At 40.0% G+C, this 25,740-nt stretch overlaps 1 protein-coding gene across 6 annotated transcripts in view; it reads left to right on the top strand.

Annotated features, from left to right (window-relative positions):
• The first annotated feature begins 11,034 nt into the window (after positions 1 to 11,034).
• slf2 (SMC5/6 complex localization factor 2) overlaps positions 11,035 to 25,740 on the top strand; it is a 42,891-nt gene continuing 28,185 nt past the window's right edge. For 4 of the 6 annotated variants that reach the window (XM_076285704.1, XM_076285705.1, XM_076285707.1 and 1 more), the window contains exons 1-4: positions 11,035 to 11,123; positions 12,149 to 12,182; positions 12,341 to 12,378; positions 19,276 to 19,619. In XM_076285704.1, coding sequence (XP_076141819.1) covers positions 12,166 to 12,182; positions 12,341 to 12,378; positions 19,276 to 19,619 — 399 coding nt within the window. In that variant the 5' untranslated portion in view covers positions 11,035 to 11,123; positions 12,149 to 12,165. Of the gene's footprint in view, positions 11,124 to 12,148; positions 12,183 to 12,335; positions 12,379 to 19,275; positions 19,620 to 25,740 lie in introns of those variants that run through there. The other 2 variants (XM_076285709.1, XM_076285706.1) reach the window with 2 other exon arrangements.

Here is a 25,740-nt window from a genome sequence, read left to right on the forward strand (position 1 = left end):
GGGATGGACCTGCTGCGTCTTTATCCATTGTTTCGTCCATGGTTTCGTCTCTTATCTAAATCTGACCATGGAGTTGACTGCTGAAGCTGAAGGTGATTGCTGATAGGCTGTTCCAATCAGTGGCGCCTGCACAATCCAATCACGTTTGAGAGGGAAACAACAAATTGAGGGTTTCTGAGATTTTTCTTTTTTCCTGTTTTTTTTTAGAAGAAGTAACTGGTACTCACAGTTATGGATAGAAATGAAGTGGAGTAAAGAGTACAATATTTGCCTCTCAAAATGTACTTGAGTAAAGTCATGAGTACTCCCCAAAAATGATACTCGAGTAAAGTACAGATCCCTCAAAATTGTACTCAAGTACTGTACTCAAGTAGATGTACTCCGTTACTGTCCGGCTCTGCTGATAACCGACCAACTGCTTTCCCTCTTTATTTACCCATATATCACTGATAAGGCGGTCCCCACCTTCCTTCCTCAGAGATGAGGCTTTTGTTTGTAATGGCTTGATCTCTGTCAGCTGCTTGGATACTGTATTTTAAATGAGCTGAGACACACACTGAAGCTGTGTCATCCTGTTGTTCTTCAGTTTGGCCCATTGCATAAAGAGACCACAAGTCGTTCTTCTTAGGAAACCTTTACAGACTTTATTCATATGAAACTTTGGTTCTTTAGACCTGAAAACTGGGCAGGTGAGTGGATCTATTTCCATAATAAACTTGAGGGAACTGTTGTGAAACTATTTTGCACATTCATAGTGGAACTATAAAAGTTATCTTGACCATGTAAAGTTCTGCTTTGTGTAACCATATTAACATACAGCTTCTGTAGGCCGTTGAAACTATTTTGAAATGTTACTGTATGTGACAATTAGAGGGAATCATGAGAAATGATAGGTGCTAATTCTATCTGAATTCTATTTTGTTTTGTTGTGTATTCACCACATCTCCAAGCAAATATCCTTAATTACTAAACGCTTCAACCCTCTGTGCACCGTCATGTTGTGGTCACCTCTGAAGAGAACTGTAATATTGTCTTCTCATTATTTGACCTAATGTTTGCTCGGTTTTCTTTTAGATGAAGAGATAGTTCAGGAGTTGTGTTACCATCTCCCTGTGTGGCTCCACAGTCCAGCACATCAAGTTTTCTCTGAAGACCATGAATTATTTTCACCCGTGTCCATACCACAGATACTACACCATGCTCTCCTCAGGGATCGATCACACACACTGGCCCGGTCACTTCCTCCCACCTATCCCACCTGCTCCTCAGCTGCCTCTGACTTTGGTGGTGCCAAGTCACTGCGGTCCTCCAGAAACAACTGGCCAGAACGAGTTCCACTTCTTCTATGGATCAATGCCAGTACCGCTGTCCGTTCCTCCCTGGTATTACAACAATCTCTTATGGCCCCAGCCCTCTGTGAAACCATCACCAAGCCAGAGACTGGGCCCTGTTAAACCCAGCCCCAGAGCCAACCACAGCCAGGCTGTCGCAGCACCCTGGCCTGAGGGCTTCACCCTGAAAGGGGAGCTCCGGTGGGGGAGGCTAGAGAGGGTGTATGGCCCCCGCAGGGAACTTCCGAACTTTGTCAAGGAAGACTTGCGACGAATGTACGGCACTTTCCCCCGGACTGACGTGAGCATCAGCTGCCAGGGGGGAGAATTTGTGGTGCACGGGGACCCGCGGGTGGGTGAACAGGAGTACAGAGTGGAAAAGAAAGTGGTGCGTCAGATGGAGAGCCCCGAGGCAGACAATGTGAGTGTGATAGTGAAGCAGAGGAAAAAGAAGAGAGCAAAGCGTTAGAAGTAATAATGACTGAGTGATTTACTTGTGGCCACTGGTCACTACAGACTTAACATCAGGACTTTAGTTAGTAAGGTGAGGTCTATCCAATGTACAGTATGTGGAAATGGAAGAGATAAAAGAAAGAAACATTTGTGAAAATATTATTTTTCTCATTGTTTCCTTCTCAGATTTTCATCTAAAAAAAACAGACCACAATGTTAGCTGAAACATTATGTGAAATGAGTGGATACAGTGGAATAAAAAAAGTACACTGCTTTTGAATTGAATCCTTTTACAGGAAAGTGTGTGTGTGTGTGTGTGTGTGTGTGTGTGTGTGTGTGTGTCAGAGAGTGTGTCAGAGACAGAACACACAATGAAAGAGAAAGAGAAAGAAAGAGGAGCTGAGTAATCAGTCAACGTTCTGACCTTTGACCCACAAAAAGAGTCAGAATATTCCATCTATCTTCCTTGAGTTTGTACACGGCAGACAGACCTGGTGACTGATCTCAGACAAATTACCCTTAAAAAGACCCTTAAATGTGCCTTATACCCCAAAAAAGAGCACCTTTCCATTTAGTGAAGAAAGACTATTCATGCTGTTAACATGCCCAGTCTTCTCTACCACTAGCATTCTTTATAGTTGACACATTTCTTAAGGTCAAAACGTTTATTTGGACTTCTGCTATACTGTAGACCAAATCCATGTGGGAGTGTGTGAATTTCATCATCCCGCCTCCCAGGAATTTGTTCCTGAGTCACACACCGGGAGCAACAGATAAGACATATTTGTGGTTGGGGCGTGGGTGGTGATGCTGTATTTGCCTACTCCCACGTATTCACAGTAAGTTAGAGTAATAGGCTATGTCTAATCAACCACTAATCTGAAAATCATCATCTTCGTCATATAAGCTTTACTGATGTAAACTCCTAATCAATTGGCCTTGTCATCAGCATTACAGGACAAACCTAACAATTTTCACCATGTGCTCTGGAAATTATAAGGAAGCATGTTAAAATCAACTGTTTCTTTGAGATACAAAATGCAGCAGCTAGAAAAAAACAAAAAGAACTGACCACATTACTCCAATTTTTAAGTCCCTGCATTGGCTTCCAGTAAGTCACAGAATTGACTTTAAAGCACTACTGCTTGTTAAATCAGTAAATGGAGCAGGACCTGTCAGACATGCTTCAGAAGTACACACCTTCTCGTCCTCTCAGGTCTCAAGAGAAAAACCTGTTAGTAAAACATGCTGTTAGAACTAAACATGGTGAAGCAGCTTTTAGCTGCTATACGGCTCAGCTCTAGAACCAACTCTCGGATGACATCAAAGGCTTCAACTTTAGCCAGTTTTAAATGTAGACTTAAGACCAAACTGTTGTCAGATGCTTTCTGCTAACTGCACTGAGTTACAAATTCTGAATCTTAAAAATTATTATTGTGTCTTATTTTGTCTTTTTAATTATTCTTTATTTTTAAGTGATTTTACCTTGTGTTTTGTTTTCTTTTTAATTATGATCTTTACCTTTTTAAACTATTCTTTGAATATTCTTTGCCCTTCTATGCTTTTATCTGTTATTACTGTTTGCTTTTGTTTGTGTAAAGCACATTGAATGACCTCTGTGTATGAAGTGCGATATATAAATAAACTTGACTTGGCTTAACTTGAGCTGAAAACTTCTGTAATCTTGAAAAAGGCAGTGCGGTTTTTCTCAGAATGGTATGGTCATTCACCAATATCCTAAGAATAGCCTTTTAATCATACGTAAGAAGCATATGACTCCTATTTCACCTCTGTTTGGATATACTCATTTAAGGTGTGGCTGAGCATGTATGGCATTTTCTAATTGCTACCATATCATGAGCTATATGTGCAGACAGTAAGATGGAAAATAAAATTGTATCATTGAAAATTTCATCCTTAGTGGGTTTACCGTAAGGAGGAAGTTGCTATGCTTAGGTAAATAAATCCATTAGAACACAAATACCTTCTCCACACCACACTGATCCTCAAAACCACGATGTCAACAATAATACATTCTTTTCATTTCATCAATTGAAGTCCACTGATAAGCGTATTGATTTACAGTTAGTTGACAGGGAAATCTTTAAAAAATAAATTCACAAATGACTCTTATCAACAGGTTTCAAGTGCATAGATTTTTATTGAACCTCACATAAAATGAAAAAAAGTGCATAAATCCCTTGTTGTGACAACCGACATTTTAGAAAGAATAAAAACTTGGCAGTGATTTCAAATACAGTCGTTTACATTCACTGAAAATAGAAGGACATTTCTGCAGGCCTATTTATTCAATGTTGCATAAGTTAAATATTTAGCTATAACTGTTGGCATGGGTCATTTCCTGCTATGAAGTTAATGAATATGGAGCCAGAAGAACTGAGCCCATAGATGAGTTTTGTGTAACACAGCATCTATGGAATTCAGTTCTCACAGCTCAACAATCAAACGAGACAAGACACTCATCTACTACTCGCCCACCCCTCTGTGAAATCTCTTCTCCCACCTTCATGAAACTTACCGTTGTTGTGTGTCTTTGATATCATATTACGCACACATCGTTTTTTGTCTAGTGTGCTAACTTCAATTCTTTCTTAAGTTAAGTGGTTTCAGTAACCCCCCATGTATGGTAAAACATCATCCACAGCAGCCCTGTAGGAAAATGAAATTACTGTAAATGTGGAGGTTGATTTTGACACATTGTCTATGAGGCCATCAGACTGGCTGATGCAGTGAGTCAGACTCCAGCTGCTGTCTCCATCTCCAGGCCCTGAGGTCACGGCTAAGAGAAGCATACAGTCATATATTCGCAGTAACTTACTTTGTATATACAATACACATCCTATGAAATGTATTATTTTGTGAAGTGTACTCTGCTGTGGTGATGTGCCAAGATCCCTGGGTAGGTATGTTAAGCATGCCAGAGTGACCAGAGTTTGACATGTAAGCACTGGATCAGACTATCAAGATGTGCTGACGCATCAAATTGAGCGTGACAATGAGTTTTATATTGTGCAACAGTTCTTGAGAGCTGTACACACAGAGTTACTATGAAATGTCCAAAAAGTGGTTCACATCCTTTACAGACGGCTAGAATAAAATTTGGGAATTTTTCATATTCCGTCAGCTCTTCCCAAACTTGTAGACAGACACTCACAGCCTGGCTATCGCTTTACAGTTAGTTTGCTATATGTCTATTATAACTCGGTTTATAAGTTACAGAACCCTAATGGATTTCTCTTTCATGGCTGTGTGTTCAGGTTTTCCACTGTAATCGTCACACCTGGGGACTAGGAAACTGCTTCCTGTTAAATAGGCGCAGTGAACCAGTTCTACTGCCCTTTGTAGACCCAGGAATCCCTTATACTTCCGTCCAGATATAGCCTATGTCCACCTTTCCCAACACTTTGTTGCACATGCACCCCATACTCTAACTTCTTTTCATGAATTTCATTGAAGAGTACACATACACATTACATTCAGGAATACACATTGAAACTCATAACCCCCCCCCCAAAAAAAAAATAAAAAATAAAAATAAAATAATAATAAATAATTTCACAATTTTCAAGAAACAGCATAAAATGCTGAATGCTATTTCTTAACGAGCTATGCTTATCACATTTTTGCCAATGGAATGAAAACTTCCTGAAGGTGTTTTTCCTTCTGAAGTGCAGCCATTTCAGTAAACAACACATGTCTTCCAACACTCACCTGTATTCAGCAAATCGTGAGTTCTCCCAGCTGTAGGTTCTAACACTTGACATTTACCATTCATTCCAATGACATAGAGCATGTTCGCTCTATGTCATTGGATAGTCAGATAGTCAAAGCAAGCTGGTCCATATCCAAATTCCTTAACAGCATTCAGTCCTGGTCACCACAGTCCTGAATAGAAAAGCCCTTTCGGATGGGTTCTTAAATACTAATCTCTCACACCGTCCCTCTCTCTCTCTCTCTCTCTCTCTCTCTCTCTCTCTCTCTGAGTCTGTCTGTGTGGCTCATGCTATTTCATACGGTAAGTCAGACAGTCACTTCCCAGTAAGGAGGAAACAGTGGGAGGGAACCTCACGCCCCCTCACTATGAATCAATACACAGGGTTTCTGAGGAAAACATCTAACTGGTTCTGCCCTGGATTCCCATAAAACAAAAAAGGGGAAAAGAAAAAAAAAACCACTTCCTAAACAGTAGAGGAACTAGGAATTCCCCCTGAGCTAAGCGGTGTGCATGCCAGGCTACAGCCAATCTCGACAGACAGTGTGTGTGTGTGTGTGTGCGCAGGGGCGGTAGTGTTTCAGGGTCAAGCAATAGAGCCACAGTCGTTGTCATCACCAAAAAATGCAGTGTCATTCTTACGGTTAATGTAGCAGTGACTATCATGATGAAACACTGGTGGCTGTTTACACATGCAATAAAGATCATGGGTGAGATTAAAATAATGTTTCAGATACGGTGAAAATCACCTATGGGAGACCAGGAAATTCCCCAAATCAATTTCCAACCCTCTCCACAAAGACACCAAGAAACAGATAAAATGGATGAAAATTTTCCATATCATCAACGTTGATTCAATTTTGTTTTTAGGCTAATGTAGTCTTACTGTATGATAATGTAGTAAAACAAAATTATGAGGAAATTCTCCTCAAAAAGGAAAAAATGACCAGAGAACAGCCACTTAAAAGCCATCACAAAAATGAGGGAGTCCACTTTCAGATAAGTCACTACGCAGGTGGGATAAGTTGCAATTGACATTTTGCACAGGACTTCAGAAACAGACCTGGCTTTCATGCTGCTGTTTGAACACTAGGGAAATTGGCTGCAAAGGTCAGTGATCCCATTTCCTTTCCCCTCACGATCCTGCGCACACAGACCTTTACAGCCTCTCATTTGCTTTAGGCCTACAATTGCCATAAGTTTAAACGCATCATGACTAGTGCAATGATGAAATGCATCTGTGATGAGGACAACAAAATCTTTGCTTGTGCAACAATACCCTTAAGCAGCCCACTCAAAATATTAAAGATTAAATAGGCATAGGCCCTATAGGCAAGCTATCAGCAATGGGAGAAAATGGCATTTCAAACATCTTCTGGCACACATGACAAGACATCATTTTGGGCCACATGTAACAGCTGAGTGGACACAATAAACATAAGACAGCACCTGTAGCCTGTGGTTATAAGGTACTTCTGGACAGACAGGGAATCTATAGGAATCTTGTCGTATTTTGGGACAAAATATTATAGTAATCTCGTAGGAATAATAGTATTTTGACATAGCCTACTTCAGAAGTAGCCTAAGACTAGAAACACTACTAAGGATATTATAGAGGTATTACAGAACATCACATTAGCCTATTATACACCATAGAATTCTTATAGGATTAGGCTATTAAAGTTATTTTTCGTATGTGCTGTATTGCTTTATATTAAAGGTAGGCCTAGGCCTACTATAAGCATGCAGGGTAACGTCACTTCTGTTGACGTTCAAACGAAACGAGATAATCTCTTCCAAACGTGCATATCGTCGGTGATTTGCTGGAACAGTTTATGTTTTTATGGGCAAGGTTGGCCCAAGTTGTTTTGTGGCCATTTTTTGAGCCTAGGCTGTCCACGGAGACCACGTGTTTTATATATATAGTGTATTCGGGGCACAGGCAGCTAGCGGATGGTGAGGTGATGTTAGCTGTATGTGACAAAAATGTTTTAGCTTAGAAACCGCGTTACATCGCTTATAGTACCTTTAATTGAGCAGGGGACACAGCCGTTGACTGCAATGACCAACATGCCATTCTCTGGTGGGTTGTTTAACCCTTTGCAGACCGCACGTTCTAATTTCGGTACCCCAGTACCGATGACGTTCAGTCTAATAACTCTGCCATACCCCAACCAATTTTATCAATGAAAACTTCCTCAAAAACGTCACATCATAGGCTTTCTGGCGATATGATTGGTTAAGGGATTTGTGGCGCGAATTACTTTTACTACGTGAAGGAAAAATCAAGAGTTGACGTCTCCCTCCACTAGAGGAAAAACAGCAGGAAGCACTATGCATCGTTGATCTTCACGTCGTCTAAAGGAGAAACTACTGGATCATCTGAGGTAAAAACAAGTCTTTTTATGTTATTACTACTTGTTATCCATGTTATTACTTCAAAATCGTTTTTAAAAGTTATTTTTGCTGGTAATTACACCTTGTATGCATGGCCGTAACATAATGCGTGTGTGTGTTCACTTCAGCTGATATGACAGCTTGTATTTTAGCACACCGTAATCTTTAGTAAACTCATTATTTTCAATTATTTTTGGGGGGTTACTATATGTCAACCAAGATTACAGACCTACTAGGACTGAAACTTTAACGATTTGTTGTATTTTGAACGATGTTGCTTGCTTGTCATCTGATGATACAGAAAACTAGCTAAGTTAGGTAACGTTAGCATCAGGAGAGGCTGCAACATGTCCTTGACGCGTAGTCGCGATAAAGTTCACTCCCGTGCTTCATGACTGGCAACTTCATGTCAAGTACACCTAATCGGTATTTTATTGTCAAATAAACCTTTCATTCCTTCGTAATATGTATAACACAATTTACAGTTGTTTGTAGCCAAGTTGCTTAGCTTACTTAGATAGAAACATCTGACATGAATGACAACGTTAATGTTATGCTACCGACGTGAAGACTGTGTTGATCACCGATGGTGTAAGGATTTTATTCATTGACTGCTGTTTTCATCAATACATGACTGAAGATTTGTTAGAAATGTGTCTTAGTATTGTTTAACTTTTAGGCTGTAAGGTTGGCTGCTACGATTATGAGGTTTTTGGGTGGCTAACTATGATGGGAGCTCATAGCAGCTACACCCAAGCCTACACGTCGACACAATTTTATGGGGGTAATTTGTCTTTACGCAACTGTAGTAGCCTATGCACGGTGTGTATGTGTATGCATACGCTGTTTAGATGTTTTCTGTCATATCTCCTGACTCATGTTCATGAATCAATGTTTGCTTGTAAGCTGGTATGCTATGTATGGTTTAACCAAGGCAATAACACTTATAGTGAGCTCTGAGACTAATGTTACCTCTCCAAGCAATATTGGAGTCCTCCAGTGACAAAAATACTTTTAGTGAAAAGAGTCATGGTTGGTGGTGATTAAGATTATGTGGAAGTAATGTAAAATAAAACTAAACAACCTATTCACTATCAGACCTGTGATTTTTTGTTATTTTAGATGGAGGGAGAGAAGTACGTGCAACTGAGGTGAAAGCAGCCGACTGCTGATGGCAAACATGACCCCAAGGACCACAATGGCATGGACATGGGACATGGATGGGTAGTTTCTGGATGAAGAGGAAGACAATGATTTGCTAGAGGAGGAGAGTAATCTCCCGTCATCCTCAGCTGGGTAAGCATGTTTGTGTGTGTGTGTGTGTGTGTTCGCCCAACTGGGCGTATGCACATTTCTGGTTGTGATAATAACAATAATGACAGGGATTATAGTGATTATAGTTTAGATAGATAGATAGATAGATAGATAGACACTTTATTGATCCTCAAGGGGAAATTCAGGAAGTTTGCTTAGATTTGTAATTCAATTTCTAATTTTGACAATTTCTTTATTTTGAGCTTGGTCAAGTCCCATGTCAGGTAGAAAGCATACACTTTGCCTATCCTTCTAACACAGACAGGGACACCAACTCCAGTAGCATTTACACCTCATCGTCTGCTAGGCTTAGATGGACACACACACACACACACCACAGCTGTGACAACACACACACACACCACAGATCTGGTGTGAATGCGGCATTAGTGTATCACCTTATGTGTAGGGCAAATGATATCGATAATTATATATTGTATCAAATTAAATGCTGTATGGTTGTTAAATGTATTGAATTTCTTCTAATGTTTTAATTGTTTATATTTGTGAATGTAAATTGATGCTTTGTTATGCTATAATATGAATTGATGCTTTTTGTTCATCATGTTAAAGTATTTTGTTGATCTTTGTTATACTGTTGTCTTGTAGTTTGTAAACATATGTTTATGTTATTTACCTGAAGTTGTTGTTCCTGATTATTTAATGAAATTGTTAAAGACTTATCTAAATAAAATGATTTATTTCCTCTTTCGTAAACCTAACACATGTGCCAGTGTCTCTTATTCTTGTTTTCATAGTAGAATGAAGCACACGGAGAAGCAGTTACCATCTGCCTAGTCTTTATTTTAGCCTTTATCTTTCCTCCCCACAATTGATTTTGCCTCCTCAGAGTACAGTAAGACATCCTATATTTAGCTATGCATCTTGTTTTTATGGTAAAACATCTTATATTTGTTACATGACCATTATATCTGTGTATTTTTGGTCAGATGTCAAACCAGGAAAGGAAAACATCCTACTCTTTAAAAATTCTACCTGTTACTGCGACTTGCAGTTATGAGTAAATTAATCATAACTTCTGAACCAAAGGTGATACATTGATTCTGTTTCTTTCACTGAGGAGAACACAACACTGTCTATCTTTCACACACTATATCTACAATAGACATTAGGTGAAAAGTAAGATTCATCTTGACAAATTGATATTTTCGTGTTTTTTGATGTTGAATTTTGAAGGTATTGTTTAAAAACAATGTGTGTTACCCTCAAACTTATTAACTATGATATGTGCCATTTTAAAGGGCTAGTTCTCCTGATTACAATGGTGGGTATATCTTATCTCTGCCATGTAGCATGGCCACACAATAAGCCTTTTTGTCTCACAAGGGCATCAAGTATGAAAAAACGGAATGTTTTGTGCCGTCGGCAAAGGTCTAATAAATGTATCATAACTTTTGAACAAAAGGTGATACATTGATTCTGTTTTCATCACTGAGTAGAGGACAAAATTGTGAATCTCCCATACACTCTAAGTTTTTCTCTATCTACAACAGAAATTGGGGGGAAAATGAGATTAATCTTGACAAACTGATAGTTTTGTGTTTTTTGGGGTTGAATTTTAAAGATATTTTTAAAATAATATGTTTGTTCTCCTCAAAATTATTAATTATATTTTATACCATTTGAAAGGGCTATTTCTCCTGATTATAATGGTGGGTAAATTATATCTCTGTCATGTAGCATAATCACACAATAAGCCTTTTTGTGCCATAAGGCCATCGAGTATGAAAAAATGGAATGTTCGGCGCGGTCTGCAAAGGGTTAACTTCCGCGTTCAAACTCCTCCTTCTATGAAAATGGCGGCTTTGATAAAACATTTTACTGTCTATGGATAAAACCAGAGAATTTCAAATACGAAAGTTTCACATAGAAAGGTATGTAGTGTTAATTGCTGATAAATTAGCCATACATTAAAGAGTGGCAATATATAGACTTTTCGCATATTCCCGAGGACTACGAATCCTAGTCAGAGGGAAGCGAACAACGCATTTCCAAGTGTGTTTGCAAACTCAACTTATGCTAGCTAGCCTGCCAATCAGTAGTTCTGTTAACCCATACATATTTTGTTGCAGTGCTGTGTCTTGTGTGCCGTTTTCCGTACGTAAAGTGATAGGGTTAAGATGAAAATAACCTTAATTGCACAATAGCTGCACGATGTAATGCTTGCTGCTTTCCCCATGTTTTCATATAAACATAGCGTGTGGTAGCACTGCCACCAAAACATTAATGTTCTAAGCTAATATAAGGTGTTCTAATGTTTCTCACTGTGACTGGTGGTTGGCGCGCACTAAGAATAATTAATAAGAGGAATTAATTTAGCTAGTGCGTCTGGTTTTGGCGGTAAGCAATTGCTACCCAATGAAGTTAGTGTGGGTATTGTGTTCGTTACACTGTTAAAGTTTCATTTACACAGTAGACAATAAAGTAGTTTCCTCTACTCCTCGGCTTCTCGTGAACATTTCGCCACTTTATTTCGTCACGCCCACATACCAGCCCAATCTTCCCGAACCTCCGACTACCAAACGATGGTCAAAGTTTTGAGTGATCTTTTGACTTAGTTTGTTGGAGTCACGCCCTAAACAGAGTCGAGTTTTTGAACCATTAGAGTCCAATAGTCCCCAGTGAACTAGTTCATGTTGCTTCAAGGCAAATCAAACCTCAGTTTAAAAATTAATGGAACTGAAGTTGATATACACAACCCATACTCAAAATCTGTCAGTCTGAGGAGCCACTCTACTGAACAGCTGGCTATAGGCCTAAAAGTAGTCAACTTGTTCTTTTGTGCCACTATTGTCACCTTTATGTCATTTGTGTGACACTATTGTCACCTTTATGTCATTTGTGCATTTACCAGATGAGCCTGAGTAGGGTGTTAATTTTTTTTGCCATATTCCTACAGATTTTGACATCTCTGTTATGAATCCCTGCAACAGGTATGTACTATTTTCTTAATTATTGAAGAAAAAAAAAATGAAAGTGAAGGTGAAGTGAAAATAAAGGTGACGGAACTGTGTCAGTAAATTCTCTAACATGAACATTGTATCTAGATGGCTGACACTGATAATCACTCTTTACATGCCCACAAGTCTAGAATCACCAGTAGCCTCAAACAGCACATCATTTCTATGGGTAAGAGTTGTGGGAAGCACCTAGTTAAGTTTTTGTATGTACAACATACTATTTTTCTATGCTGCGCTGCACTGCTAGTTCCAACTTTCTACACGCAGTCTTGCAGTTCACTCTGCTTTGCACAAACCCACTTTAAAAAATACTTTCTTCAGCTTTTATTGCTCACCCTTAAAGGAGAACATAGATCTCTGTTTTTTGAGGTCACAATCACTGACGGTACGAAAAAGATCTGCGTTACCCAGCTCGAGTTGCTACAGTAACAGCTAGAGCAGCCAGGCAGCTACAGTGCTTTTTGAAGTTGCAGCAAATTTCTACATGTTATCCAAGTTTGGGCTGGAATTCTAATGTAACAGCAGTCCAAAATAATGAACTTGCTTTCCCAATCAAAGAATCAAAAGTTGGTACACTATAAATCCATTTTTGAAAACACTGATAAGTCATGTTATTTAATTGCGTTTTCAGGTAATATCAATAAAAGTGTACATTGGAATTTCACATTTCATCTTTTGCCATTTTTGGAAGCCCATAATGTCTGTAAAAAATGTTGACGGCATGTGTGATTTTTCACTTTTTGGGTGGCCCTAGCACCACAATTAATGATCATATTTATTCTAAACAGGATTATTTGTTATATGTGGGAACCTTGCTCTTGCCAAAATGAATTTGAAGGGTATGGTACCACTGGTGGGGGTTTTATGTGTCCAAAAACCTCCGGCAGAGGTGACTCTTTTGGAACCCCATATTTGGACCCCAAAATGACCATGTGGGCACTTGATGATCCTAATAGGATTTATACCAGATAAAGATACATATTTGTTCTTTCTTTTATTAATGAAATACATTTTTTGACTATGAAGCTCCATAATATGAATTTTATTTTTCATAATGCACCATTTTGGACATTGTTTCCAGAAGTCTGGAATGTAGATCAGGGAGAATTTAGTGATGATAAAGCATGAAAATAGTGGAAAAAAGTATTATGCTCAGTGATGGCAAACAATTAAATACTGACACTGTCACGGATTAACCCCTTATCCCCCATGAAAGAGACCCGCCATCAAACTTTTAAAGAACTAAATAACAAGAATATTACATAGTGTAAGAACACTACAAATAAAAGGGAGTTTTTCCTTGCCCCCGTCACTCTCCAAATAAAATTTAATTGAAAATTAAATTGAATAGTGTCTAACTATTATCCAAGAAATTGTGGAAGCAGTGGCATAATTTTGTCATGGTCCTTTTGGCCAAGTTTGTATTGGCGAGCACTTCGTCCATAGATGTCTGGCACACAGACACAACAAATGATATGTTGGAATGGCACCCAACAGGGGATCTGTCTTTGGTTTGATGGCCATGTGAGGATGTTGTTGACACACTTCATGAATTTTACAAAAACGTCACCATGTTCATCTGAACGTTTAACAATGTTTCCAATGAACCAGTCATCATCATAGATACAGGCAATGTATTTTCCTTGCTGGAAAATTGAGTTTTGTGGCTGATCTGACTGCGAGTGTTCTGCCTCTGGGTGTTCTGTATCCAAGTGTTCTGAATCCGATTGTTGTCCTGCATCGACATCTGTGAGTACTGTATCCTGTGATTATTTTCATCCGTATCTTATTTTTGGAAATTGGTATAAAGCAATGATGCGATTGTGTTCCAATGATCGTTTTGGCCGAGGCGCAACGTCTCTCCAATTTGTATGTTTCCTCATGTTTTTTAATATTTTCTGCACTAACAAAGAAGAATGTAATGTTCTTAATGTTTTCTTTTGCCCATTGAAACATCTCCATTGGTGTCAGAATATGGTTTGCATCAGTGGCCTGCAGACTTGCTCGTGCTGCAAGTTGCGAGAGTTCCGCCGATTCCATCACATGGGCTTTTCCCATGCACAGTTGCAAAAAAGCGACTTGCAGAAAACATTAAGAACATTACATTATTCTTTGTTAGTGCAGAAGATATAAAAAAAAACACGAGGAATCGTACGAACTGGAGAGACGTTACGCCTCGGCCAAAACGATCAGTGGAACACGATCGCATCATTGCTTTATATCAATTTTGAAGTTTGATGGCGGGTCTCTCATGGGGGATAAGCATAGGGGATAAGGGGTTAATCCGTGACAGTCTCAGTATTTACTTGTTTGCCATCCTTAACATTGGAATATATGTTTATTGCCAAAATAAAAGACTAGACAAGTGCAAAGTAATGCATTCTTAGTCAGAGGTAGCATTCAGCTCAGTTCAGTAGTGTATAGGTCTAATTGAATGCCTGTCACTTTAAGACGACGTTCGTGAGGGAATCCTTGCAATTAACATTAACACAGTTAAAACGCTGCTGATGTGTGGATGCAATTCATAACCTAGTTCAAATAACGGTTCGTACTTCTCCTTGGGACAAACACTTTTGAGTCTTGGAAAAAAGTTTTCCATTTACATCGGGATTTTGCAAACATTCAGAGTCAATAAAATGAGCCCTGAGTAACGAAATTGACAAGCAGATGTAAGTAAGCATGCTAAACTTGACATCCGAACAGTATTCTAACGTTAGCTTTGAGATACTGCTTGATTGCATAACTTAACTTAGTTTGGTCTCCTCAATGTATGTTATGATGAGACCTTAGCAGAGTTACCTTTAATGCAGCAGTTTTGAACAAATTTGCGCAGCATGGTCATGATGCTAAGCGGATTTAATAGCAATTTAGCCCGCCGTGTTCTATGCAATGCTTCTATGTGGCAACAACAATCGTGAATATTTTGTTAAATGCACATGCAGAGGAGGGGCAGCGGGCTCGTTACAAGAGAGAGTGGCTGGGGCAAGGAAAGGCTGCGTGCGTGAAAAGCACAGCTCAATGATTTCGTGGCCCCCAGCCACAGATTAGTCAACGTATGGGAAACACAGAAGGTGTAAAATTAACAATATTTAGCGCAACACAACAGGGAGGGAAAGTAATCTCATCGCCATCTAGTGGTTGCGTTCCTAGAGTTTAGCGGAGGGGATAGGATATTTTTTTAGAAAAAATATATCTCGGTGCACATTGGGATCTTAATTTAATGCCTTCCATATGTTAGGCACTGGGGTCACCTCTATTGCTTCAAGTGGTCATACCTTATTTTTAGGATCAGTTGAATTGTTTTGAGTTTTTGTCGTAACATGGTGATAACAAACTACAGTTGCATGTGACGTCACAGGTTTGGGCGCTTAATCTCTAATTGATCAATACGGCAATTTGCTTAACTGGCTTACATATTTTTGTAATAACGGAAGGTGATGTAAACCGCGTGGTGATAACCTCTTTATGTCTGGATAACTGGTGTTGTGCTTCTACTCACATGAAGAGCTGGCAGTAAGTGTTAAGTGGCAATGCTAACCAGGCTACTAAACAAACCATGCTACGTGAGTAATGTCAAAGGGTAAAGTCACGTGGCTTTTTTGTAGTTCGTTTATGAAACAAAATGAGCAATTTTGATTTTTTTAAATAAGGCAAAATAGGGTCTGACATTTTCACAGTTAGAAGATTATTACTGTATAGACACTGAAAAATATTTTTGGTGGATAAGATCGCTGATTTGGCTTCACAGTATTTTTTTTTAAAATAGGTCTATGGGACTTAACATTGGAGCTGCTCTTCGATAGGAATGCAACCACTTGGGGCGCTGGTTTTCACTTTCCCTCCCTATTATGCTTAACGAATCGACGCGCATATTTTGCGTCTACGTCATCGATTACGTCGACGCGTTGTCCCAGCCCTAATTATGAAGAATAAAATTCATATTATGGAGCTTCATAGTCAAAGGTTTTATTTCATTAAAAGAAAGAACATAAATCCCATTAGGATCATCAAGTGCCCACATGGTCATTTGGGGGTCCAAATATGGGGTTCCAAAAGAGTCACCTCTGCCTGTGTGGTTTTTGGACCCCCATGAAACCCCCACCAGTGGTACCATACCCTTCAAATTCATTTTGGCAAGAGCAAGGTTCTCACATATAACAAATAAACCTGTTTAAAATAAATATGATCATTAATTGTGGTGCTAGGGCCACCCAAAAAGTGGAAAAATCACACATGCCGTCAAAATTTTTTAGGACTTTGGTGACCCAGCTCTCACCCAAACAGTAAGAAATGTTGATTCTGCCTCAAGAATTGTGTAGTACAGGCTACAATGAACTACCACAACAGTTTCCAGCCTTCTACCACTATTAGAACAGACGTTATGGGCTCCCAAAAATGGCAAAAGATGAAATGTGAAATTCCAATGTGTCAATTAGGGCCGTGGCACCCGAAATTGAAATGGACGCCATAGGCAAACCGTTTGAGATATTGACCTGAAACTTCAGATTTCTTTGTTTGGTAACATATGGGATATTTTCACCACTTTTCAGCAAAATCTGAGTGGTGTCATGTACATGGTGTACACTGAGTTGGCGTGGAATGACCCAATAGTAAAATAACACTGAAAATGGCTGAGGCCTCAAAGGACTAATAAATGTGATGTACTACATTGGGTAGCCCCCCCCCCCCCTCCAGTTTTGGTGTGCCACCCCAAGATTTGCAATGGCCATTTGCAATGGTCACCCCTGTTCTTTTCTGGTGGTGACACTGTACACAAAGGGTCAATCTCAATTCTCTATTTTACCCCTACCCCTTCCGCTTCCCCTTAGTTTTGCGCGTGCACGTGAGACGAAGGGCTATGTCAATTCTCATTTCGATCGAGGGGTAGGAATAAGGGCAAGGGGTAGATACCCCTTAAAACCAAGTAAGATCGGGAGCTATAGTGTCATAAAAGTGATGTGGCTCCTTTAAGACCAATCCACTGGTGTGAGTTCTGGAGCCATCCAACTTTATCTAACTCTATACTATCCTACATCATCTGATTTTAATATTATGTCTAGGCTAACATTTATTTTCTATTTGGCCTGTTATGAAATTATGCATTGACCAATATAAGCACACTTTTTTAAGACACTTAAATACATGCATGCTTAGCATTTTATGAAAACAAATCATTATGGCTACATCGACAAACTCTTAGCCATGAGCTGTATATCCTCTGATTTTAATATTTACACATATGTATGTATTTAAGCACAGCTCAGTTTTAAGACACTTAAAGCCCAAAATTGGAGACGATATAGAAATTTGCTACCATTTCAAAACCGGATTACTCTGGAACGGCTTATTGTACAGGGATTGCATTACACCTTTGTGTTCGGTAAGGTCTGCTGTTTATTCTGGTTTACGGTTTGTCATGTGTGGAACGAAAAGTTTGTGAGATATTCCACCTATATGAATTGAAATGAGCGCAGAGCTATAGCCTAACATAATTATTTCTTGAAAGTTAATTTTCTCGCGAACCGTTTATCGCAGCAAACAGCGGCTATAGCACCTTATAAAAGATAAGAAAAAGTTATTTCATGTGATGTCTGTGAGGCTACTTCGCGAGTAGTTCCTAGAAAAGAATGGGTGGCCACACTTTGTGTGTTGAGTCTAAATAGCAGCGTGTTCCGTGAAGGTGTCGCGGACCGGATTAAAATAGCCTAGTAGCCTAGTCAGCAATCAACAATCAGAGAAAACTGCTGAGAACGTTGTAGGCGGATATTAGACCTACCTGCTGTTGGTCTAGACATATGTATGCCTTAAACTCGTATCCTGTCATTTAGAAACAATGCTGTGGTCTAGTCTAGTCATCAACAACAAATGAACGGATTGCAAAAAAAAGAATGGATTTGGCGTGACATTTCTTGCGTGTGCGTGAGAGCGTGAGATTGGTGCTGAAAGCGTGAGTGTCACGCCAGATGCGTGAGAGTTGGCAACCCTGGTTAACAGCACATCATTATTTGCGCGAATGTCTTGCATTTTACATATTTCCATGTCTACCCCGCGAATTGGCAGCATACCATGTCAGAAATGTAAAGTCCAACAGCAGCTAAATTCGCTGAACTTTTTTACCGCTCGTCTGATATGAATGCTGCATAGGCTATTACAGGTAGCGATTGCTTCTGATGTCAAGTAACGACCATTTGGATATTATTGTAAAATATCAAAGGAGTTGTGGGATGTTTACATAGCAAACTGCATGTTTATTTTGTCCCCCATCCCTGTTTCATTCACCCGGACCAGAAGGTAGGCTGCGAACGAACATAGGCACGTTCAGCTGTTGTTGAAAAAATTCCTGAACGGTTTTATTCCGAGCTGAAAATGCAATTATAGCCTATTTGACAGAAGACAGGTTGCTAGTGACAAAATATTAGCTTTCAGTGTGGTACGATCTCTGTAAATTACGTTAATTCAAGTGTTTCAATCATCCAGCTCTCCCTTATGGTTGGCTAGTGGTATCTCATTTCCAAGGGGAATATTCTTCACCCCTATGTCTTGCCACTCGGTTTCGAGGGACAAGGGCTAGGGGTAAGATGAAGGGATAGGGGAAGGGGTAAAACAGAGAATTGAGATTGGCCCAAAGCCTACATGATTTTAAAAATGTCCCCAAAGTGTAGCACGCCTGGCAAGCACTGATAGCACTGATTTTTCTTTTTTTGTCGTACCGACACTACTCCGTGACCTCGAGAAACAGATCTGTGAGAAAAGTGGCCAGAGTGTTCCTTTAGCTCTACCTGCTGGCTCAGTTTCGCAATTCAGAGATGAGATGGGGCTGGATGAAACCTGACATAATTCAATGAACATTCAATGAACACGAGGACCAGCCCAACCCTAAGCTTAATCTTTTCCAAAGCTGCCTGAGTCTTTTTGTTATGCAATTCTGAATTGACATGGAAATTGGACTGTGTAATAAAAAACATAATTATTTTCTTCTTTGAATTTTCTGTATGAACTTCAGTACAATTGAAATTGTATTGGAGCGGGGGAAGTATATTTCTATTTATCTTTCTCCTCCCATCAGTGAAGGACATTATCCCTCTTGGCACCCAGAGACGAACCAGTGCTGATGATGGCAGCCTGCGTACTGCCCTCTCTAAGCCAGAGGCACAATCAAGGTCTCGAGCCCCAGCCCCCAGTCTCTTGACTCCCTCTCCAACCAGAGCCGCAGACCCTACACCCCCAGAAGAGTCCAACTCTAGGAACAGGATGGGACCCCCATTTACATGCAACGCTAGCCAGTCAGATGGCAACAGGTTCCTGAGGAGCTCTGTGAACCGGCTCAGTAGGTCTGTCAGGCGCAGAACTCTCACACCTGACCCCAAGAAGCAGCATTCTTCTCCGGCCAACAAGAGGGTTCCCGTTACGGTCAGTAGTGTTATCCAAAGCCACTGATGAGTGAGTTAGAATATACACTAAAAGCAGATCCGGGGGAAAACTGCAAAAGCAAAATGGATACATCATCAATATGTTTTCTTTCAGTGGATATTAATGGTGGATAGTCAAAAGAAGGAAGGATTTATTTTTTAAAGTTCACATCTGAGGGGTATTTCACAAAACCTAGATATGGGATTAAGCTGGGATTTTTTGGTTATCCTGGATGAATTTACATGTAGCCTAAACTTGGTTTCACAAAAGAGATGGCACATAAGTTACCATGGGAATTTATTCTCTAAATTACCATGGGAATTTATTCTCTGTCTGCACCTTGCCTGGTCCCGACCAGGCTAACAGACAAGCTAAGTTAATTCTAATGGTAATTATGTTGTCTTATTGGTTCAGCTAGCTGTCATTCAAATCAGACCTCAGTGCTAATTTTTAAGGAGCTTTATTCCATTTATATACTATTTGCTAAATGTATTTTGCTCGCAAAACAAAACAGATTGTCTGCCTACTACCATATGGTTATCATTATGACCGCCGCGAAGCGGTCATATAGGGATTGTCAAAGTTTTTTTTTTTTTTTTTTTTTTGGTCATCTACTTCCTGAATTTTTGGTCAACGATACCTGGGACACCGAACCACCGGGGCACATGAAATTTGGTGGGTATGTAGCCCCACTAGACTTTAACGGAAAAATTTCGTCTGGTCCCCAGGGGCCACTCCCCCCCCCGCGCTGGGCCCCCCGAAACCCCAAAAATTCAGTTTTTCCTAAATAACTACCTGAACCTTGGCACCGAGGATGAAGAAATGTTATGGTATGTTGGTCTCAAGGGCCCACATCAACCTAGCCCATAATCACTCATTTGTGATTTGCACCCCCCAGGTAAAAAATGAAAATGCAATATCATTCTGCTTTAATCGCCCCTCTCTTCAGTAAAGATGTTCAGAACTGCACCAAATGTTATGTGTATGATTAACCTGACATTCTCTGGGGGTATGCCAAGTTTCGTAGAATTTCATCCATGGGGGGGTCTAAAAGAATTAAGTTATGTGTACATTTAGTGACTGTACACTCATTGGCCTGTAGATGGTGGTGCACACATATACACGCACACACACACAGGCACGCACATACCATCAGTATCGGCAATTACAACGGGCGATTCATAATTACAAATTCAGTAGGATTAAAGGAAAACCAAATATTCATCATAATAATTTGGCTGCATTTCCAGTATTGGAGTCACGTAGTCGTTTGTCCACCAGATGGCGCATTGTTGCAGTGAGACGTAATTTTGTTGGAAGTTAATCTAAAGTGGGTTGGAAAGACACTACGCTTCCTACAGGGACAAGACTGTAGTTTACCACAGAGAACGTCTAATAAGGGTAGGATGATTTCTGCATGACATGTAATTCCCATTTCTTCTTGAAGCCGAAATAAATCTGAGAATGTTTATCGGACATGCTTGGTTTTTACTGCAGGTAGGCTACGTTAATCTTAAATTATACCAATAGCCTAGAGTAGGTAAAATAATGTTACCGTTAGCATTGGTTGAGTGATAGAGGCCAATTTGATTATTGATGTATTTGTAGAAAACCATGCGGTTATAGGCTACCAAGAAAATTGATAACAGCACTAATTGCATCATTCGACTGTCATCTCATTTGCTTATGACCATAACCTAGGCTACTAACAGGAGCTAGTTAGCCACAACACGTTCGTGGTTTTCTAATGGAAAATATATAGGCTACCTGAAAGATAACCTGTCTATGAGGCATCCTAAACACCGGGCTGGGACATTTAGCTCAAAGTCTCAAAAAGCATCTGAGTCAACGTTCATTCCCAAACACCCATATAGGCTACTTCAATCCTCTATTTTCAAAGGTGATTCAAGTAAGGAAGAGCATGGCTCAAAGTAAAGCAACTAGGACTGAATCATAAATTCGTCAAAGTGAATCATTTGTGTCAACTCGCCGCAATGTAGATTTATTAACGCACCCGTGATCTACATCTCCATTTAAACCAAATGTTTTAGAGCGCACGTTGAGAGATGTAACTTATCCAGGGCAGGGCTGTACCTACACATTTTTGTTGCACGTGCTACAAAAATCATTCTTTGCGATGGATGATTTAGTACCAACGTTACACCGGTCCAATACAGTTTTGCCTATGGCTATACCGTGAGACTGAGACGTTTTTTGTTTGTTCGAAGTGCGTGTTTAGGGTGTGAGAGGGATGTGCTTTGATTCCAGCTTGGTAGTAGTAGTAGTATGCGATTAAAAAACACGTGTGTGTGAAGTATCCAAACAATGACGCTTTCATTATGGCTGCTTTAGCCACAGACCTTGAGCTACTGTACAGTGGGTTGGGTTCCATTTAGAAGTGTCGCTTTCCGTGATTCACACAGCTGCGTAAAATGTATTACGATATGCAAAACTATTAACTTTTCGCCAAGAGGTGGCAGCTTAAGTCCGCTTGATACTGTAAGCCATTGGTTCCCAAAGGAGATTTTATTTGGGTCGCCAGCATAGCCTAGTGACAATTTATGTTGTGTAATTGGCAGTGATGCCAGTAACGCGTTACTTAGTAACGCGTTAGTCTATTTTTACCACTTTTTTCAGTAACGAGTAATCTAACGCGCTACTATTTACAAACCAGTAATCAGATTAAAGTTACTTATCTAAGTTACTGTGCGTTACTATTTTTGTCATTTTCCTTAATAAAAAGATATATTCTTTGCTTTCTTCTTGTCTTGGGGATTAATGTCATGTAGGCTATGCTCACGTTTTCAGCATGAGGACAATTCAGCGACACAAACGAAAACAACAATAGAGGGAGAGAGACAGATGCACATTTCATCAGTCATTACTTTGAGTTTGTGTCAGCTAAACATGACAACATTAAGGTACATTGTACATTCTGTGCTGGCGACAAAGTGCTGTCTAGCTAGACATCCCAAGTCTCCCGAAGTTTTGGGAGTCTCCCACATATTGATAGCGGCTTCCTGACGCCCGCAAATTACATAAAATCTCCCGGAACCTAGCGAACAAGAGCACGCAAGCCAGACCGGACTTCAAATCAAAGATTCTAGAATCTTTGATTCAAATCGCGTGTGCATAGCTTAATGCGCACACAACGGAGAGGGAGAGAGAGAGGAGTGGTGCGTTTGTGCCTGAAGCGCATCCAAGACAGAGAGCATCCTGGTCTGTTTTGCTAAATCAACCAATCCGTTTTCAGTGTAAGTGCTTATCTTTTCTCCCAAACATAATTAATCAGTTCAGTCAGTGTATCTAGGAACAGAAGCGTCATGGCAGCGTCAGTGCCGCTCAAAAAGGAAGATTTAAGACCCATTTCACATCAGACTACACAAAAGTGTACCCAATTGTCTTAAAAGATTAAAACATAATGATAATCTTGCACACTGCACTGTTTGTAACAGCAACTTTAGCATTGCTCACGGCGGGTTAAATGATTGCAAAAGACTTGTTGAAGTGAGTTTAACAAGTGTAATTTCATTTGCATATTACTCAGGCCTATAGGCTACAAGATGGCTAGTTGCCAAGGCTACATTAAAAAAAATCTACATATTTTACTATAACAATTTCTATCAATAGGCCTTCCTTATTTGGTGTACTTAGACATTATTGAACAAATATCTGAATTTCAGTATCTAAGTAGGTTAGGTTGGGATGTCTGCTATACATTGCTGTTAAAATGCACTTCCAGTATAGTGAGTATTGGCAAAACCGGTTATCATTTTTATGTTGAGGCGTTGGGGGTGTTGTCGGCAGCTGCTGAAAGTAACTAATAAAGTAACTTGTAATCTAACATAGTTACTTTTAAAATCAAGTAATCAGTAAAGTAACTAAGTTACTTTTTAAAGGAGTAATCAGTAATCAGTAATCAGATTACTTTTTCAAGGTAACTGTGGCAACACTGGTAATTGGCCTAGCATAGGGCCTACCTTATATAGCTTATAGTTTGTTAACAGTCACGGTTTTGTCATAACTCCCTCTTTGCATTTTTGCATTTAATGCAATAGCTCTGAAACCGGGGGCGAACACGTCGCAGGGGGGGGGGCGCCAGTGCGTGGATATCTCAATCGCAAAATTAAACAATATTTCTATCGGGCGCCTACCATGGACTGATCTGCCGGCGATTCCTTTTCGGTTTCTTAAAAGATTGAGCTTGGTCTGGCGAAAGCCAGACTAACCATGGACCTCATAGTTGCAAAATGCAAGGGAACATGAATCGGCATATTATTTGCACAAACAATAACGGACATTTTTACACGGCTCTTCATAGTGCTGCAGAATGCTCCATTCACTTGAATGGGCCTTCCCAACGTTCGGCGGTCTGCTAATTCTGAATAACAGACCGTTGCTAAGTATAACAGACCGCTGTCAAGGAAAATTGGCTTTGTGCTTCTAAGTCAATTCTTTCATATCACTACGCAAGGATTGGAACTTCATTCAAAAGTGAAAGCAGACGGTTGATCAGCTGTGTTCTAAAGAATGTTTGATTCAAGTTCAGCGTGAGTTGTTGTGAACTATTTGTTTCTCAGCAAAAGCCATGATGAAACGGTAACAAATAGCCTAGGCTATGTAGGCTAAAGAGTCATATCGTGGGGAGTTTATTTTGTCGTTTTGGTAAGTAGCCGTGTAATAAGCGGGATAATGTATAGAACGCCGGTCATTGTCGGGAGATAGGTCCCTTCAGGGCGGAACAAGACAAGTCCGGTTCGCCCTGTCGGGACCTATCTCCCGACAATGACCGGCGTTCTATACATTATCCCTTACGTAGCTCTTCAACTTGGCCCGTTGAAATGTGTATGAACAGTCTAGCAACGCATTTCATGAAGGCCCTTTTGGACATGTCAGTTATTTGCACCACTGGGTAAAACGGCATTTAGTTTTAGACTACTGGTATTTAATGTGTGCATTGACAATAAAGCTGAATATCATATGAACTAGATGACTAAACTTATGCATATGTAGAAGAAGAAACATTCACAAAAATCCATGACGTGACCTCTCTTCTTGATAGCTGTTGAAAACGGCATGGAACTGACAGGGATTGTTTTGTTTAATAATAAATAAATAAATACATTATGCTGCTACCTTATGCTTTTCCAGTGGCGTAACAAGCCAATGGTGGGCCCAGGTGCGAGAGCGGTACGCGGGCCCCATACCGACGAACTTTGGCCCAGGATGAATTAGCCCTGATACATGCAATACACATTAAGGGTGACTTCAATTGTTTATGCAAAGTCCCTGAGGCACCGAAGTAGTTTAGTAGTTACAGATTACAATTCCAAGTAAAAAACACACGACTACATATCCATTACATGTGAAAACATTAAAAAATATTTTTATTAACAGCCTGCAGGCCAGAGTAATCTAATATTACTGCATTAACATAACTCGCATGGAATTATGGGAACACTCAATGCGCCTCTTCAACCCTCTGCTGAAACTGCAAGCGTAGATTGCTTGCTTATAAACTCGCACTGCGCAGAAACAAAACTTAATGTAGCCTAACTTATTTAACCGTCCAGAAACCAAATAAAATCATTCATATGCATACAATCCCCAATATGCGTGAATTAGGCCATTAGAAGAAGGCCATCTTACGAGCCTTTCGTTGTGCAAACTCGTCAACGATGTTCCCAATATTTAATGCTCTGGCTCTCGTATTTTCAATGGACAGGATAGCTAACCCACGGAGCCTCTCCTGCCCCATGCTGCTCCTTAGGTCTTAATAAGTTTGAGTTTGGAAAAAGATCGTTTAGCTGTTGCCACAGTCACAGAATGTCAGAAACAACATGAGTACACACTTCCCCGAATGTGGATGTTACACTGTCATAATCTACCACCAGCATTTTGGCAAGTTGAAAAATAGATGACTTCTGTGAAATCTCTGCTTTAAAGCAAGACCTGAATGAGAGGAGTTGTGGGAATGTCGGTGCAATGTCCCTGCTATAATGGTCTGACAAACGTCTTGCCTTTTCAAGCAGTTCATCATCACCTGCGAGTTGAAGGGTCATAGGACGTAAAGACTCAAACACATGACAAGTTTCCCGCATACTTGCAAATCTTTGGGAGA

Source organism: Alosa pseudoharengus, unplaced genomic scaffold, assembly GCF_046254945.1.
Source record: "Alosa pseudoharengus isolate Yale_2024_CS ecotype anadromous, Long Island Sound unplaced genomic scaffold, YU_APseudo_1.1 YU_APseudo_1.1_scf_15, whole genome shotgun sequence".
Lineage (NCBI taxonomy): Eukaryota > Metazoa > Chordata > Actinopteri > Clupeiformes > Clupeidae > Alosa > Alosa pseudoharengus.